General features: G+C 37.9%; 1 protein-coding gene and 2 non-coding genes across 8 annotated transcripts in view; all 3 read left to right on the forward strand.

Annotated features, from left to right (window-relative positions):
• Positions 1 to 19,083, forward strand: part of CEP295 (centrosomal protein 295) — a 48,224-nt gene that overhangs the window by 25,033 nt on the left and 4,108 nt on the right. For 5 of the 6 annotated variants that reach the window (XR_006885114.1, XM_046638614.1, XM_046638615.1 and 2 more), the window contains 10 exons: positions 957 to 1,094; positions 1,505 to 1,602; positions 1,869 to 5,367; positions 6,808 to 6,976; positions 7,113 to 7,256; positions 11,341 to 11,493; positions 15,074 to 15,177; positions 15,722 to 15,824; positions 17,490 to 17,626; positions 18,378 to 18,552. Coding sequence is in view for 4 of the 6 variants with exons in the window: in XM_046638614.1 (XP_046494570.1) it covers positions 957 to 1,094; positions 1,505 to 1,602; positions 1,869 to 5,367; positions 6,808 to 6,976; positions 7,113 to 7,256; positions 11,341 to 11,493; positions 15,074 to 15,177; positions 15,722 to 15,824; positions 17,490 to 17,626; positions 18,378 to 18,552 (4,720 nt within the window). In the remaining 2 variants the exon portion in view is untranslated. The remainder of the gene's footprint in view (positions 1 to 956; positions 1,095 to 1,504; positions 1,603 to 1,868; positions 5,368 to 6,807; positions 6,977 to 7,112; positions 7,257 to 11,340; positions 11,494 to 15,073; positions 15,178 to 15,721; positions 15,825 to 17,489; positions 17,627 to 18,377; positions 18,553 to 19,083) is intronic. The other variant, XR_006885115.1, reaches the window with a different exon arrangement.
• Positions 15,308 to 15,387, forward strand: LOC124225941 (small nucleolar RNA U2-19). Its single transcript, XR_006885156.1, has one exon. It is a non-coding gene; the product is annotated as a small nucleolar RNA U2-19 (small nucleolar RNA).
• LOC124225940 (small nucleolar RNA U2-30) lies at positions 15,564 to 15,636 on the forward strand. Its single transcript, XR_006885155.1, has one exon. It is a non-coding gene; the product is annotated as a small nucleolar RNA U2-30 (small nucleolar RNA).

Consider the following 19,083-nt stretch of genomic DNA (forward strand, 5'->3'; position numbering starts at 1 on the left):
TACTGTATTGATAGTGTAATTCTAGAGGTACTACAGAACTGTAAATGGTCTAAATTCAGTGGCTTCTATGAGTGAGGGAAAGTAAGGAAGATGAAGACAGGAACTCAGTTAGAGCCACTAGTCCCTGATTAGAAATATGTAAAGTATCAAACTGAGACATTTTTTATTTTGAAAACAAGATTATTCTTCATTATCTCTAGTAGATGTATTCCTCTTAATAAAACTTCACATACGTTCCTTTTTTTCTACGTGTTCAGTGAGTATTTATGTATTGTGTATGTTTCAGAGACTGCACTAGGTGCTGCATTTAGTAGGCAACCAGACACTCGTCCCTCAAGAAACTTACAGTTACTCTAACCTGTCTTTTTATTACTCAGATCCGTGTGTATGTGTTGGTATAATATTAGAGTTTATGTGTCATCCCTCTGCCGTTGTCTTCCTATCTGCTTCATGCCTGGCAGCAAAGATATAGACTGTTGCTCATTGTATTATTTGGCTTTTAGATAACTGTACCCCTTTATGAGTATGCCTAAGAAATCAAAGTGTTTGGGGAGGTCTCGATGTTTAATTTCTTTAGTCATTCTTACTGAGAACAATGTAAAATAAAAATATGAACACAGAATCTGGCTGAACATCGTTTGCTACTTCTCTGGGGGTGAGTCTTCAGTGGTGATCAAGGTTTCCTTGTGCTCCCAAGAAATGGAAATAGCGCGTTTATTTTTTCCTCAATTTCTGCCTCTCTTTACTTCTCTCCCTCTTTCTCCTTTTCTCTTTTCCCATCTCTCACTCCCTTCCTTCCTCTGGCAATGGCAACAACAGAAATAAAAATCACCACTTTCTTCTCGGATAATTGGTGCTTTTGGTGATAAGACCTATTTCTTTTCAATGTTATACATATAAAATTTTCTTTTGTATGAGTTTGTTGTTAATAGATCAATAGTATTTTTATTACTTAGATAATGGAAATAGAAGAGCAGAAGCAAAAGCAGTTGGAATTACTTGAACAAATTGAACAACAGAAGTTAAGATTAGAAACTGATTGCTTCAGGGCTCAGCTGGAAGAAGAAAAAAGAAAAACAGCTCAACAGACTGGGGTAGGATGTAGGAAATCTCATCCCTATGTAGATCGCTGGGGGATAAGAAAATATGAGCACTCTAAGCATTCAGAAAAGTAAAAGCATTTCTAATTCTTATTTGGTAAATTTTGTACCAAGTTTGGTAATTATATATATAAGGCAATGTAGATAATGGCTTTCTTCTTTCAGTTTATAGAGGGTGCCAGTATAAGTGACCATAATTTGTATCTAATGGGCATGTTGAGCTCTTAGACTTGGCACTAAAAGAGAATGGTGGATTCATTTCTTAATAATGGAAGTGCCAGTCTTTTTTTATAAAAAAAGAAAGCTATATGGAAGTTTACAGTTATAGAACTTGAGTTTATATAAAATGATTTAGTACTTGCTCCTGGATTTGCCTTTTAATTAGTAGCTTTGTCTTTTATTAGGTTGGCACTGCTCCAGCATCATGCACCATAGGTTCTGATGAAGATAGTCATAGGCAGATGATTCGAAACTATCAACATCAGCTTTTACAGCAAAACAGGTATTAGCTAGGATACAATCTATATGTGATAGTATGTGGCTACATCTTTAGGCTTTATTTGTTTTGTATGAAGATCTAATCAGGATTCCCTCAGAACTAGGCATATGGATTTCTCAAAGAGCATTGTGAATGTTATTCCTTTTCCACCATGATTGTGGCCAACCCTAGATTGTTGTTAAATTTAATGTATAGAAACTTGAGAATATGGGACGTTTTTTAATCCAAAAAGAATAATGTATATTTGTTTTTGTGTTTCTTATTGGTAGGTTTCACAGACAGTCTGTTGAAATAGCCAGGAAACGATTACTTGAATATCAGACCATGTTAAAAGGAAAGTACTCATCCATGTTAGCTACATCATTGATATCTGATTCTGTTACATCAGTACCATCGCAGAAATCTGAAAGACCCACTGTTACATCAGAGCATTGGGATCAAGGTCAGAGACCCAAGTTGAGTCCTAACAAATATCAACCTATGCAACCCATACCAATCCCCAAATTAGAACAAGATTATTTTCAGGTTCCAAGACAAAATCACTTTCCACAAAGACATGTAGAAACAACAGAAATGTTACTCACTTCAGATGTTTTAGCCAAGCAATCTTTGGACTCACAAGAACAGCCAAAGCAATTCTCACAGACTGAAACACAACAGAGAGACTATAAATTGGTCCCTAAAGATTCCTCTACATTTTCAAGGGCTTTGTCATTTGATAGGCCGCTAATAGTACATGATGCTAGACAAGTAGCTGAAACATCGAGGGCAACCACTTTTCAAACTCCAGACTCCCGGCAAATGGTCCCAGAGAACAATGAAAGTATATCTTCTAAGTTAACTGAACCTTCTTCATTCCTACCACTGGTGGCTGAGCGTTCTTTTAGTTCTCTGCCTGCTAAAGTTGAATCTGGAATAATCCAGGAACCCTTTTCAACCCTGAGCAAAAGTACAGTTTCTGTAAGCCATTCTGTAATCAGCCAAATGCAGGATAAGTCTTTGCCATCCTCAGAGAATATCACAGCCCAGCAAGATAATTTGAAGGCTCTCCAAGAGCAGTTAGACCTACAGAAGGAAGTTCTTCGGTCAAGACAGAAAGCTCAGGAACAATTGCTTTTGTGCAAACAGAAAGAATTGGAAGGACAAACTGGTGTCTCTGTATTCCTTCCATTGGTATCTCTGGATTCGTTTGCTTCATTGCCTTCTGCTAAAGCTGAATCAGGGAGAATCCAGGAATCTCCAACCACAAATGATACTGTAGTTTCCTCGGGCCATCCTGGGGTCCCACAGCTTCAGGATAGGCTTTTGAGTTTTTCACAGCCTGTCTTACCACAGCAAGATAATTTTCAGTTTCTCCAAGAACAGTTAAGTATTCAGAGGGACAGCCTTCAGCCTAGACGGGAAGCCCAGGAAGTATTACGTGTACATAAACAGAGTGAATTGGATGGAAGAGTATCGTCTGAACAGACTGAGACCCCTTCTCTCCCATCTCAGGTAGCTCATAATACATTTACTTCACTACCTTCTGCCAGTACTCAATCTGGAAAACTCCAGGAGCAATATTCATCTAAGAGTGAGACGGGCCAATCTGAAATCCCAAAATTTCAGGATGGATCTTTGAGTTTCCTACAGCAGTTCCTACCTTTGCATAATAGTTTGAAGTTGCTCCAAGAACAGCTCACTACACACAGGGATGCTCTTCAGGCTAGGCATGAAGCCCAGGCAGAATTACTTTTACATAGACAAAGGGATCTGGGGCATAATAAGTCTGGGCAGATGAGTTCTTCATTCCCACCAACGGTTGCTCAACGTTCAGTGGTTTCGCATGCTTCTGCTAAAACTGCGCCTAGAATTCAGAACCTTTATTTATCTGAGAAGGAGAGTATTATTCCCTCAAGTCGTTTGGTAATCCCAACGTTGCAGGATGAGTCTCTTAGTTTTCCACAGCATAGCCTGCCACAGCAAGAAGATTTGACAACGCTCCAAGAACAGTCATACATGCAGAAGGTAATACTTGGTGCTAAACAAGAAACTCAGGAATTTGTACGCGAACAAAGTGGATTAGAAAAAAGAACTTCTTCTGAACAGACTGGCACCTCTTCATCCCTATCACGAGTAGCTGAATCCGATAGATTCCAGGAATTTATGTCAATCAAGAGTGATAGTACACTTCCCTTAAGCCATTCTAAGATCCCAAGATTTCAGGAAAGACTTCCGAGATTTTCACAACATATACTACCTCTACAAGGTAATTTGGAGGAACACCAAGAATGGCTAGACGCAGAGAAGGAGGCCCTTCATTTTAGCCAGAAAACCCAAGGAAATACATCTTCTAAACAGACTGGCTCCTCCTCATTCATACCCCAGTTAGGACAGCTTTCATTTACTTCATTACTTTCTGCTGAATCTGGTACAACCCAGGAACCTCTTTCCACAGGGAGTGATAGTCAAATTCCTTCAAGCCGTTTGCAGATTCCACAACTGCAGGATAGGCTTTTGAGGATATCACAACTTATCCAGCCTCAACAAGATAATTTGAGGTCACTTCAAGAACAGTTAGCTACACAGAGGGAAGCCATTGTTCAGTCTAGACAGAAACTTCAGGAAGAATTACTTTTACCTAAACAGAGTGAGTGCAAGGAAAGAACTTCTCCTGAGCAGACTGGCACCTCTTCCTTATTACCCCTAGTCACACAACATTCATTTGCTTCATTACCTCTTACTGAATCTGATAGAATTCAAGAACCTTGTCCAACTGAGAGTGATAATATAGCCTCCTCAAGTCATTCTGAGATACCAATATTGCCTGATAGGCTTTTGAATTTATCACAGCCTGTTTTACCTCAACAAGATTATCTTATTGCACTTAAAGAACACTTGTCTGCACAGACAAATTCCCTTCCATTTACTGAGAAAACCCAGAAAGAAGTGGTTTTGCCCCAGCAATATAAATTTGAGGAAAAGTTTTCTGAGCATTTTAGCCAACCTCACCATGGTGATTTAAAGACACTTCAACAGCAGTTAGATGTACAAAGGAAAGCCATTCGGTCTAGCCAGGAAGTCCAAGAAGAATTGCTTTTGCAAAGGCTAAGTAAATTGGAGCAAAGGGCGTCATCTGAGCAGCCTAGCTCCTCTTTATCCGTATCTCAGGTAGCACTGCCTGTTGCTGACTCTGAGAGAATCCAAAAGTCTTTTCCAACCAGAAGCAATAATGCTGTTCCCTCAAGTCATCCTGAGATCCCAGGATCACAAGACAGGCTTTTGAGTTTGTCCCAGCCCATTCTGCCTCAGCAAGATCACTTGACAGCACAGTTGGACTTACAAAGGGACGTGGTACATTCTAATGAGAAAGCCCAGGAAGAACTGCTTTTGAACAAACAAACTAAGTTGATGGAGAGTGAATCTACTGAACATGCTATGCCCTCTTTGGTTCTGCCCAAGGAAGGCGAGCATTCATTTATTCCACTACCTTTTGGCGAAGTTAAGTCTGAAAACATTTGTGAATTGTATCCATCCAAGAATGAACATGCAGTTCCTTCAGGCGACTCTATGATCCCAAGATTTCAAGATAGACTTTTGAGTTTTTCACGACCTGTCTTAGCTCAGCAAGATAACTTGGGACTTCAGAATCAGCTGAATTTACAAAAAGAAGTGCTGCACTATAGCCAAAAAGCCCAAGAAGTATTGCTTGTACAGAGACAAACAGCACTGCAGCAGCAGATACAGAAACATAGAGAGACTTTGAAGGATTTCTTTAAAGACAGTCAGGTACGTATTAAACTTGAATATCTAAGAAACAATGCAGGTAACCCAACTCAGACAAACTAAATATTTGTTTTAATCTTAGGCCTAAATAAGTCCTTAGTTATTGAGAATAGGTGGTTTGTCCTTTTTTGTGCCTTAATTTTCTACCTTCAACAATACGGAAATTAAAACATAAAAATTGTTCTGTCTTGTATGGTGTTTATAAGGTTAACAGTTATTTGAATCCAAACTAATTTCAGCCAGTAGTTTGATAGAACCAAATGCAAACACCATTAAAACTGTAGATTGTCATTTGAAGTTTTGTTATAAAGGGTTTTGAGCTTTTTAGCAGAATTTCTCTTTAACGCCAGACCTTGTGCTTTCTGTATAGCACTTTGTTGACGTTTGTATATGAATCAAAATCAGTACCATCTTTTTCCATAAGTGACAATATTAACACCTCTTGTAAAACTGGCATTATTTTAGGCTGGTGGACAGCTGGACCTGCTGCTTGTTACTGAACTGTTGAGAAGACTCTGGCATGCTCATTCAGATATTCATGGTTTCTTTATATGTGAGACAAGAGTATATTCTCAGTATGAATGTCTGTTTTATCTTAGAAGGCCACTTCCTAAATTTGTGATTTAGCCTAAATAGGATTCTACAGATCCTTTGATGTTCAGGAGAAACTTGAGTTGAGTTTATGAGAACTTGAATTCTAGGGATTTACTGGTCATTTGAAGGGAAAGTAATAGGAAAAGAAAAGCAGAGGGGGATACTCAAGTATAATCTCTTATTGAAAGGTACAATGGAGGCTGAGTATTTAGGTTGAAGGTTGTGAATGGTTGTACTTTTCAATGGAAATATCACTCTTTCGGTATTAGAAGCATTTCTCATTTTTCTGTTGTGCCATTGAGTCAATTCCAACTTGTAGCAATTCTGCACAGCAAAGTGGAACCCTTCTCGGTCTTTTTGCGCCATCCTCTCATCTTTCGGCACTACATCAGACAATGCTCTGCTGCTATTCATAGGGTTTTTGTGGCCAATTTTTTCAGAAGTGGGTGGCCAGGTCCTTCTTCCCAGTCTCTCTTAGTCTGGAAGCTCCACTGAAGCCTGTCCACTATTGGTGACCCTGCTGGTATTTGAAATACCGGTGGCATAGCTTTCAGCATCGCAGCAACCTGCAGCCACCACCGTATGACAACCTAGAGACCCATAGAGTAGTTCCCTGACCGGGGAACGAACCTGGGCCATGGCGTTGTGAGTGCCGAATTGTAACCACTAGACCATTAGGGCTGGCTCTTCTCATTTTTTATCTATGAATGAAGTTGTAATAGTGTGATTAATGGAATTATTTATTTGGTTGAGGTTCTCATTTAAAAGGGAGATAAAAATCTAATAAATGCTTCATATGATCCCTGATCTTATGTCATCCCCACCCTCCTCTATCCACTGTTTCTTCAGACAAGTAAGCCTGCAGTTGAAAATGATTTTAAAACCCAGAAGCTCAGAGAGTGGCTTCCTCATCTCCACGACCTAGTAAGAGGTGATCAGGAAAACATCAGTCCTACAGATAAGAGCAACTCTGATGATAAGCAGCTGCTTTCAGAAGATAGTAGTACCAAGCAAAGTGGTAAGATAATTGTATTTTATTGTAATATTCTGCTCATTATTCTTTGTTTTCACTTCTTGCAACTTGCTGGTTGAAGAAAAGTTTGTAGTATGTTAATAGATTTGTATTGTGCCTAACTTTGTCATTGACCTGATAGGTGAGCATCTGGACAAGGAACTGGGTAGGAGAGCCTCAAAGCCACCTGTAGCAAAAGTTAAATGTGGACTGGACTTGAACCAGCATGAACTAAGTGCTATACAAGAGGTAGAATCACCAGCAAGTGCAAGAACTTCTATACTAGGTAAACAGATGGTTTGATAAAATAGGGTTTTTTAATACTTGGCCAGTTTTCTACATTTTTTTCAGGATGCTAGATGTTTTTGTTGAAGAAACTTAGGCTGTGTGTACTCATGAAAGGAAAAAAACTGTTTACATAAACAGTATTTAAAATTTGGACTTAAAGAGATGTGGCATTAGGTAACTAATTTCTCCTTGTATATAGAGGGAAACCAATTTATTGTAGAAAAAAGTCTTCAGTATTCCATATTCTGACACTCTTGCTTCCCTCTGCTTCCTGTCATGCCTGCCTTCTAAACCTATGTCTTTAGGATATAACTCAGTTTTTTCTTTTTTCTTTTGCTGTTTTTCTACTTTAGTACCTTCACTGCTCTTTTCCTGTATCTTTTATGGGATAATTATTATGTTTAAAATCTTGGCTTTAAGGACAATTAGATATATTTCTTTACTATACTTCTTCCTAGATCAAATTATCTAGAAAAATTTCTCCCTGTGATCCTTAGTAAATAAATAGCCTTACTTGAATTTCATAATTATTTTTAGATTCCAGACACCAAATAATTTTCTTGATCAAATTTATCAAAGCAAAATCCTTTTCTAAGGTGGAAGATTAGCTTTGTCAATATAAAGGTATGTATAAGTGTAATATTAATATTAGCTATTTTGATCTTCAGCCATAAAATATCGTACCTTTGTTTCTGGTTCAAAGAATTAAGGCAGGTAGAGATTCAGAGTAACTCTTATGAATCACTCCCCGTTCTACTTTCTTCTTATGTCTGTGGAACTTATAATATAGAGTAATGATTTTATTTATTACTAGGCTTTGGAAGCTTTTCTCCTATTTTGCCAGATTTGGCAAACCACAGCTATTCGGGAATTGATTGGTGCTTTCCCTGATTCAGAGTGATCAGTGGGAAATTCTCACCATTGATTCTTATGACTTAATGAGTCCTGTTTGAGATTGCAAAATGTTGTCTTGTCTAGAAGGGAAAGTTATATATTCCCTCACCTCCACCTCTCTATGCCTTCAGCCTTCTTTCTTCAGTGAATAGTACCCATACGGAAGTCTTGACACTTCCTTGTCTCTGCCTCTCTGACTCCCAATAAATCAATCACCAGTTCTCAGTGCTTCTTGGACAGCTCTGGAATCTGACCACTCATTTAATTCAGGCTGTCATTTCTTTCTTGAATGGCTGCTACAACTCCCAGTGTCTCCTATTTTCACTCTAGCGTTACTCTGATTCATTCCCCGCGGTATGTTCAGAGTCCTCACCCTCTTTCTCCCTGTGTAAACTCTGGAGTGGTTTCCCTCTGATTCGAGGAGCACGCCTACACCAAGTCTCGGTCCCTGGCTTCACCTACCAGGCCTTTCGTTGTCTTGCTCCTCCCTTCAGGGTTGGCTTAGTGCCTCTTTTCTGATAAACTTTTTCTAAACTACCAAGTATCCCTCTCGTGTGCTTTTTGGGAGCTTTCATCCTAGCTTTTATCACCCTTCTTTGGGTAATACTTTTAATCCAAATATTACAGGCAAATAGTTTAAAAAGGCAAATAGTGCTAAAGGGTTATAACATGAAACGGCATTTCTTCCTACCCCTACCCATCCCTTACCCCTTAATCCCACTCACCAGAGGCTTTTCAAGTCTTTTTTCAAGTCTTTTAGGTATTTCTTCTTGTATTTACATCTACACTTGGCAATGGGTTTTAGCAAAAATTAAGCTAAATTATCATGCTGATGTATAAATATTTTTCAATGCTGAGACAATTAGTATACTATGATTATGTTTCCTTTTTGTAAAACTCTTCCTGTAGTAAATTGTCTCCTTTTTAGAGTTTGCTTGAGTTTCTGTTGAATGTCTGTCTTCCTACACTAACACTTCTATTAAATACCTCTAATATAATTTGAGACCACGCCATTTTCTCTGTTTGTGGAACAGCTTTTAGTTGGAGGTGGGATGACCTATCTGATGCATTCTCTTTTTTTTTCCTCCCCACATCCCCACAGTACATAGTTGTGTATTTTAGTTGTGGGTCCTTCTAGTTGTGGCAAGTGGGATGCTGCCTCAACATGGCCCTGTGAGCGGTGCCACGTCTGCACCCAGGATCCGAACGGGCAAAACCCTGGGCCTCCAAAGTGGAGCATGCAAACCCAACCTCTCGACCACTGGGCCGGCCCCATATCTGATGTATTCTTATCAAAGGTCTCATTGTTCCCACAGGGAACGAAACCTGGTTCTTGGGGACGTGAAACAGTCTTACTCGTTTTATGTACCAAAGCACAAATGTACATAAAAAGATATGCAGTGGGGCCAGTCCCGTGGCCGAGCAGTTAAGTTTGTGTGCTCTACTGTGGCAGCCCAGGGTTTCGCTGGTTCAGATCCTGGGCGTGGACATGACACCACTCATCAAGACACACTGAGGCAACGTCCCACATGCCACAACTAGAAGGACCCACAACTAAAAAATAGACAACTGTGTACCAGGGGGCTTCGCAGAGAAAAAGGAAAAATAAAATCTAAAAAGAAAAAAGATAAGCAGTTATTAAAATTTCATGGAGATTGTAGGCAATTAGGAAAAAAAATGTCTATAAATAGGCTCCTTAGGTGGGTGATGATAAAAGTAACGTTGAGAAACACTGATCTGTATTGCTCTTCCAATTTTTTTTTCTTCTCAACAGTTCATTTTGTTTTCTTTTGGTTTTACTTTCTAGGAGAATCTCCTCAACTTTTCTTCTAATTTTTCTTGTGAATCTGTATTTTGAATGCTAAAATCTTGTTCTTTTTCCTGATTTTTTTTTTTTTTTCCTTTTTCATGGCATCCTGCTATTGTTTCATGGATGCAAAATATTACCTACTTTGAATATTCATAGTTTTCTGTTTGTTTGGGTTCCTGTATTTTCTGTTTGAGTTCTTTTGTTCCTTTTTGTTGTTATTTCTGTCTGATACTTTAGAGGCTTTTCTCTAATATCGTGCATATTTGAGTAGAATGCTAACCAGCTAATTGGAAATTCTCTGGGTAGGGGCCATATTTACTGCTGAACTTCCTTAGGAAAGGTGGCTTTTCACTGGGGACCCTCAACTTAGTATCTGTAGTTCTTTTACTTTTGCAGTTTAGTTTCTTCAAAGAAAGATCCTCCAAGCCTGGTACAAGTCTGGCTGTCACTGTTGTGGAGCCAGACCTGGGGCATCTGGATTGAGGATGCAGACTTTCTTTTAACACCCCTGATTTCCATATGGCACTCTCTCTACCTTTCACCCTTGCCTCTCTCAGTGCCTGATCCCCCTGAATTCAGAGGGTTTCGGGTTCAATTTCTCAGAGAAAAACCTTCAGTCTCCTCTGGGGATGATGTTGAGGGACAGGGATGTCAGGAGATGGGAGGAATCTGTTCCAAGTACATAATTTTAAGCATTCTCCCTGTTTTTAATTCCTGACATAAACCTTCCTTTTGTAATACTTGGTGCCTTTAATTCCCAAGTTTTTCTGGAGTTCTGCACAGTAAATTAGCTTCTCTTACTGGGTATCTCCCACTCCTTTGTTTGCCTGTTTGTTTTTATTTTTGTATCAAAGTATAACATTCAGAGAAGTGCACAAATCAGAAGTGTTTATTTCAGTGATTATCACTGTAATAACCAGACCCTGTAAACACTACCTGGTCAAGAACTGCAGCGTTAGAAAACTCCATAAGCACTTCCCTCATACCCTCCCAGTTCCTGCCCCCTCGGTTCTCCCCAGGGTAAACCCCCGTCTTGATTTCTTATACCATAGACTAGCTGGGGCTATTTTTGAACTTTACGTTATGAATGCATATTATTCCTTATAATACTATTAATGGCTATAAATTCTCCAGGCATTTTCCTGGGATTAGTCAGTACTGAAGCATTATCTGGTATTAGGAAGTAGGAGTATCATTATAAACTTAGTAAAATAATTTAAAGGCCTGTATGAAAGATAAGCAGTTATTATTTTCTTGCTACACAGACCAAGTCTTTGAGAGTTTAGAATTTTACCTATAATCTAAATTGTCCTGTTAGTTTTAGCTAACTTTAGAAACCTAAGCAGAAATCTAATGAGTCAAGTTTTTTTCCTCCCAGGTAAACCAGAATTTTATCAAGACAGAGACCCCTTGAGGGTCTCCATTAGCCGGGAACAGAGTTTCCTTGGGAGCCCACTGGACAGTGATCCATTTGGTGATCTTCATCCAGTTGCCCAGGAGAACATGTCTGGTGATGACTCGGATGAAGCAGGTGAGAGAGAAAGAAATTGAAGGTGGAATTGCTGTGCACAAGGATATGTCGACAAAAGATGTTTATTATAGTTTCATTTGTAATGAAATATGGTAAATAACTTCAATGATTGTTCGTAGTGGAATCATTATGGTGCACCCACACTATGCAGTTCAGTGTGGTTGTTAAATGATGGGGGAACATCTGTGTCCATGCCCTGAAAATTGTCTGGAATGAGAATCACCAAAGTGTTGGTCCAGGTTTACCTTTATTGGAGGCTGGGTTTCACTTTCTCTTTTATAAGTTCACATACTGTAGTTTTGGGGGCTTTTTTACAAGAAGCATGTATTATTTCTGTACATAAAAAGTTAAATGAGGGAAGTGAAGTTTATTTAAAGAAGAATTAATTTCACTTTTAAATTGTTTTACTAAATAAATGCTAAGAGGAAGAGTATGAAGGTATGAGGTTTTTACATTTGGCAACCTCTATGAATTTTGTGTTTAAGCCGATTCATAACAATTCACATTTAATTAAAAACTATTAAATATTGTCTTTAAAAAATTCTGTCTCTAGCATTCTAAATGAGCTGCTTTATGTTTGCTTTTAAATATTTGGAAAATAGAGAATTACAAGGAATAAACCTTAAATCACTTAATTCTGCTACCCAAACACAACCAATGTTAATTTTCTCACTTTTGAATTTATGCAGATCTCTAACAAGCTGCTTTATATGTGTAATATTGCTTACTGACCCTACAAAGCATAGTCCTAGTACTGCTTCATTGGTTCTAAAGCACCTTTGAAGTAGTTACCTTTTTAACCAGAGCTCTTTTTATTTTTGCTGTCACACATGCTTGGATAATTATCTTACTTGTGTCTATAGTTTAGTAGAATGAGAGATGACCGAGACTTATTCTGTTTTTGAGAGTTTATGGAAAAATTGACTTCAGCATCTCCTTTATAAATTGGAGATTGAAATAACTGCAAAGGATATAACTTCCAGTGAATTGTAGTTTTGACGTTTTAAAATAAAACTGTTATCATTCTTTTAGATTTAGCCAATGGATACCTATATTTCCTTTTTATTCTACCTGTGGATGTCCTATAGCCAAAGACTACCAGGAACACACCTGTGGGTGGACAAAGCTGGGTGTTTTGACTTGTTGCAGTGAAGGGGAATGCACCCCTCAGGGAACCGTGAGGAGTCTCAGTAGGAGGATATTAGAGAGGACTTACTATAAGATTTGGGTTTGTATTGGGTGACCTGGGGAGGGTTCAAGGGAATGGGGTTTTGCTTATTAGCACTGGACATTATCAGGAAGCAGGGATAATTCTGTTACTGGGCATCTAGAAAATTCTTACCTAGAAGGTAGGAATAATGGAGTGAGGCGAATTAAGGCTCTAATGTTAAAGCAGCAGCAGTCACTCATATTAGCTGGGATAGGGAGACGCTTGGTCATTTGTGTGGTTTGGACAAGATTCATGGTTTTGTCTATGTTCAGAGATAAGTATGGGTGGTCTGATTTTTGTCTTGATCCATCGCAGTCACAGAGTGGCCTTTTCTGATATTGATGTTCTGTGAAATTGATAATGTTTAGAACACCAAGGCCTAGCTGACAGTGCCAGGTCAGCTCCTGGCTCTCAGGGGCTGCTTTTCTGTTTCTCATAATCATCCCAGGTTCATATTGTTTCTCTCTTGGAAGCAAGGGCCTTAGTTTTGTTACTTCTCTATTCCCTCCCTACCACTTTATTCAGGTCCTCTTCACCTCACCTTGATTTCTTAATAGCTTTTTAGCTGGTATCACTAATTTCAAGCTCTGTACCCTTTGCTTTTGTAGGAAGGCAGGAAATGGTGCCTTCCCACATAGCATGGGAAGATTACTCTGTTTAAGGCATTGCTTTCATGTTGTTACTTCCCCTTTTTAGGAACCTCCTTAGTGGGTCCCTGTTATCAGTGAAACATTTCCAAATTAATAACACTTAACATCTTTTCCAACACTTTCAGAGACCTATTCATTGAATTCTTCAACATCTTAAATAACTGACCTTTCTCCTTTCTCTATTCTTTTTTTTTTTGTGAGGAAGATTGGACCTGGCCTAACATCTGTTGCCAATCCTCCTCTTTTTGCTTGAGGAAGATTGTTGCTAACATCTGTGCCCATCTTCTTCTAGTTTGTATGCAGGACACTGCCACAGCATAGCTTGATGAACAGTGTGTAGGTCTGTGCCCAGGATCCAAACCTGTAAACCTTGGGCCACCGAAGTGAAGTGCACAAACTTAACCACTATGCCACTGGGCTGGCCCTCCTTTCTCTCTTTTTTATTTTTCGCTTCTTATTACTACCCAATTGCTACCCTGTTCGTTCATCTCTCCTCTGAGGGAATCTTCTTGTTATGTTGCAGATAACAATATAGAATTGTGATTATAAATTGAAAAACCTGATTAACTTCTCATCTCCCAACTAGCTTTTGAAATGAGCTCCTAAGAAACAAATAACTCACTATATAATTTCACTATCTTTTTCTCTTTTACTTAAAATTTTAGTGTGGATAGAAGCAACCAAATAACAGTTAATTATTACATTAATTATGTCACAATAAAATGTTTTTAAATGAACTAGGAGAGAGTAAAAAACTGTATTTTAAAACAAATTGTATTTAAATATAATATTTAGTATTAACTTTGTTTCTACTTCATTATCCATAATATAGATATTATTTTACAAATAAATATATATATACACATACAGATACTGATAGGGGTGTGTGTCATGTGTGTGCCCTGGGTTACCTTTTAGGAAACATTTCTTGCACAAACATTTAAGAAACATACTTTTAATGTGCATGATATCTTTTATTAATATAGTGAATTAGAGAGAGAAATTTTTAGTTTATATTTGGTGGAGGAATTTTAATTTTATTCTGTTTCAGAGCCACAGACAACCATATGCTTTGGCCAGCTTTCTCACAAATGTTGGCTCTTGGGAGTAAGAGAAGAATTAATTCAGAATACCTGAATTATTAATAATGAGACAGAAAGGGTAATGTTTATATAGTTTTAATGTCAAATTAATTAGGAATGATAATTCATAATCAAAGCAGTATATGCTCGTGATTTTATAGAGAAGTAAAATTTCTCCTTGTCCTGTCATTCATAAGGAACTGCTGATTGCACTTTGATGTTTTTCTTTCTTGTCTTTTTTATATGCATTTTTCTAAACTTTGAGATCATACTGTATTTGTGATCAAATATTCTTGCTGCTTCACTTAAAATAATGACAAAAGTATTTCCCATCACATTCTCTTTTCTAAAGGGTTTTATTCATAGAATAATAATGACAACTACAGTTCTCCAGGAAAAAGTATGTTGTGTTGACTAGTAAGTGTTTTTAATGAATAATAAAATGACTGTTTTTTGTTTGTTTTTGTTTTGTTTTGAGATAAGGCAATTCTGCTAAGCAAAATAGGAATAAAAATTGTAGGAAAACAAAGGAAATGATGCTCTCTGGTTCTAAGAATTTGATATGCCATAATCTAAACTGTGTCGTGTGTGTGTCCTTCCCATCCCGTCCCCCGTCCCTGTCCCCCACCCCCACTCAGTCAAGGTCGAGGAGGCTGTGGTTGAGAATCATGCAGTAGTAAGTTCTGCTGTGGAGGAAGAAGCAGCTACATATCTGGGTCCAACTGTGAAGCCAGATAATAAGGTTAGTAATATCTTAATGTGTACTACGTTGTTAGAGTTGTTAGAGCTATTTGGCTTCACGTTGTCTTTACTTTACAGAAATTGTGAACTATTAAAGTCTGTGTTCTCTGAGATCTGCTCTTACTGAAGTGGATCAATGATGAAAATAGCCAAATCTGAGCATCAGAAGACCTTTCAGTCTACCTGATGCATGATCTCTGTAGTTCTGAGAAGCAAAAGTATAGAGTAATTTAAAACAATAAGGGCTTGTGTGTGTGTGTGTGTATATGTGTGTGTGTGTGTATGTGTTTGTGTTTATAAAGGTGACAGTGGATAACTGAGGACTTGTTGATGGATGAATGAGATTGGCAGGGAGTAACGTGTGTGTATGAAAGGCTAATCAGTTCTGAGCAATGATGAAAAAAGGTTTTTACCACTGACCTTTATAACTATGAAGGTTTCTACACTTGATCTGAGCTCAGAATTGATAACTGCTTATTTTGGTGATTTGGGCTTTCTAGGTATTACTTCCTGTATTGTGGTCTCATGTTCCCCTTAATTTTTAGGCTGAAACAAAAGAGATTTATCATGAGCCATTATCTTCAATAAGTATTTCTACTGGGAGCTTTTCAAGTTATGACAACACAGATCTGAGCCTTACAAATCCAGGTAATAATGTCAAAATGTTAATAAATAAATTGAAAGACCAGCACCAGTTGAGTTGCAATACAGTGGTGAGAGCAAACAGTGCTTTTCACAGTGTGCTGAGCAGGATTGTTTCTTTAAATCTCAAAAGTAAAGTATTCATGCCTGATAGAATATTGGACACTATGATGTTCTAAACATGATAGGAAGTCACAGGCCTGCACACCCTCTGTGGATCCCCAACAACACTGAGAAGTATCCACTAATGTCACATTTCCCATTCAGTGGGACTCTATCTGAGCAAATTTCTTGGTTGCACTGATCCCATATCAATGTATATTGCTATGCCTTTTAACCAAAATTTGTCTCTAAGGAAGTACCCAGCCATTAAATATTTTCATTAAACTGAATTTTCAGAGTCATTTTCAGAGCATGTGGACCAGAGACAACAAGAATCTATCACCAGTAAAGAAAAGGAGACAAATATTTTAAGTTCTATACTTCCTTCATCACAACTTATTTATCAAAGGCAGGACTCTTGGGGATATTCATAAACTTCTGTAACCTGCAGTAGAAAGATTTACAACTGGCCAAACACACATTCAGCAGGTGATAGAGAAGTATATAAATGAAGCAAATTTGATGAGTGAAAAAACAGAGTTGTGGGGTAAAATTATTTTGAACAAATACTTTCATATAAACTAAATGTTTTCAACGTGTGGCTTTTTAGTTTTTTTATCCTTTTTGTAATGACTCTTTGAGCTTCATGTTTTTATGGCCTGCTGCAGCACAGTTACGACGTGGAAAACATTGAAGGCATTTAGTGAGAGAGGGGATCTGGAACTGACTAAAGAACATGTAAGAGATTAGCATAACTTCCTTTACTATCGCAAAAATAACAGCTTGAGGCAGTATTGCCAATATTGAGAATAAAAGCTCAGAAGTCAGACAGACCTGGATTCAAGTCCTAGTTTGACAGTTTTACTAGCTGTGAGACCATGGGCAAGTTACTTACTCTTTCATCTTCTATACAAGAGGGATGTTGGAGATTAACTGAGATATTGCACGTAAAGTACAATGCCTGGCCCATACCAACTCTCAGTACAGTGAGCTTTTCTTTTTTTAATCATTGATCCTAAAATGAGCTAAGTGAGAATAACAAAGCTTATAGCAAAGCAGTGTTCCTAATAGCCTCTTACTCCCAATTAACCTCATTGGACTTTTGGCCTGTTAGAAATGGAAACATATTTGTCAAGGTTTTGATCATTAAGAGTATCCTTATTTTTTTTGTACATCAGAAATAATGATAGGAGTTAATTTGAAAGCAGCTGCTGGTAATGAAAAAACTGAAGTAATCTCGTTGAATTGGAGTTTCCTAAAAATAAACTTTTACAAATATGTTCTTAATACTACTTTTCTATGCTTTCTTTTTCTTTTTCTTTTTCTTTTTTCTTGTGAGGAAGATTGGCCCTGAACTAACAGCTGTGCCAGTCTTCCCCTGTTTTGTATGTGGGATGCCACCACAGCATGGCTTGATGAGCAGTGTGTAAGTCCGCACCCGGGATCTGAACCCACAAACCCCAGGCCACTGCCTAAGTGGCAGTGCGAACTTAACCACTACACCACTGGGCTGGCCTCTAGGTTTTATTTTTAAAATAAATTTAGCTTTTTTTCTCAAAATTCCAACAGTTGACCTCGACTTTCCAGAACTGGAACACACTTTTCCAAATTTGCATCATCAGCTGTTTAAACCCTTAGAACCACATCCAGATTTTGATTTGTCATCATCCTCTGGGATTTCTCAAGACAGCAGAGACTTTTACCAGGTATATTAAAGTAGATGTCTCATTGCAGTGAATTTCCAAGAACAGTTTGTCTTTTCTTCTGTTGGAATAATAGTTCCTTATAGTGGCTGCCAATTAGAATCCATTTGGAGAGTTTAAAGACTCCATTGCCCAGACTACACTCCAGACCAGTTAAGTTAGAATCTCTGGGAGTGCTCAAACACCAGGATTTCTTTTTTAAGTTCCCCCAGGTGATTCTGATCTGGAACCAAGATTGAAAACAGCTGCATTAGAATTTTGTCCTGTTAGCCTTATCTCCAGCTAATGAGTGTAACCCATAAAAGGCTTGAGAATATTTTTATTGCTACTTTTTAGTATTTTGTTTTTTTAATGGAATTCAGCCTTAAACAGTTCAAGTAAATAGAATTTTGCAAGTCAAAGTCTCTCTCTTCCTATACAGTATGTACAGGAGCTAAGCTTCAAACCTGGGACTTTCTGCTCCCACAGGCTGACATCCTGATATTCCAGGCTGCTCTCCATAGTTTCTGCTTATCAGAAAATGATGTTATCATGTTCTAAACTCTAACTGGTTAATTCGCAATTTCTTTTCTAAATCTTTTTTAAAAAGTTATTTTCATATTAACTGAAATGGAAGAATTGGGTTTGAATAGCAAATTATTAATGGGATAGTAAAGTAGTAATTAAGGAAGAGTAATCTCAAAGGAACATGATTATTGATTCAACCGGTAATCCATAATCAGTTTTTCAGCCTTTCCCTATTATTTTCCATCAGAGCTCAGATTCTTTGTGTGGAAGCCACCCTGCTACTGTATCACCCAAAAGTATACCTTTTATGGCACTGAGGAGGCCCAGCCTACATTCTTCTCTTAACCCAGGCCTCAACCAGCACCCTGACGCTAACTTGGCTCTCGCTGCAGCTCCGAGTTTTGCTACAGAAGATATTGAGGGTATGTATGATTAAGTTAGAAAAACTTAATTAAAATCCATTACTTTCTTTCATGGTTGTTTACATCCATTTTCCTTGGAAATTGTGCTTAACAGCTCTTGATTTGTCTCCACTCCTGTTCTTACCCCTGTCCCCAGCATTAGAAGTGCTATTTCTTTGTGTATTTAAGTAACAGAAGTAATACGTACTCAGTTTGCATTTTTACGGTACTGAACTTGATAAAATAAAAAGTAAAAGTGGTGCATCTTGCTCAACTTCCCTACCTCAGCCCTACAGTTAGCAGTTTAAGTATCCTTCTAAAACTTTTGTACAAATTTTATATATACATATATATATACACACACACACACACATACATATATACCTATATGAGATATACATGCACATTTAGTCTAAGTCCTGTTAAAATCAATATTCTGTTCTCTTACGGGGGGGATGTTCTCATCGTGTCTAACAGCCATATTTTCTTTATTAAATCATATTAGGAGAAAATACATAGTGTGAGCAGCAAAGTTACTTGAAAATCACGACA

This window comes from Equus quagga, chromosome 14, assembly GCF_021613505.1.
Source record: "Equus quagga isolate Etosha38 chromosome 14, UCLA_HA_Equagga_1.0, whole genome shotgun sequence".
NCBI classification, from domain to species: Eukaryota; Metazoa; Chordata; class Mammalia; order Perissodactyla; family Equidae; genus Equus; species Equus quagga.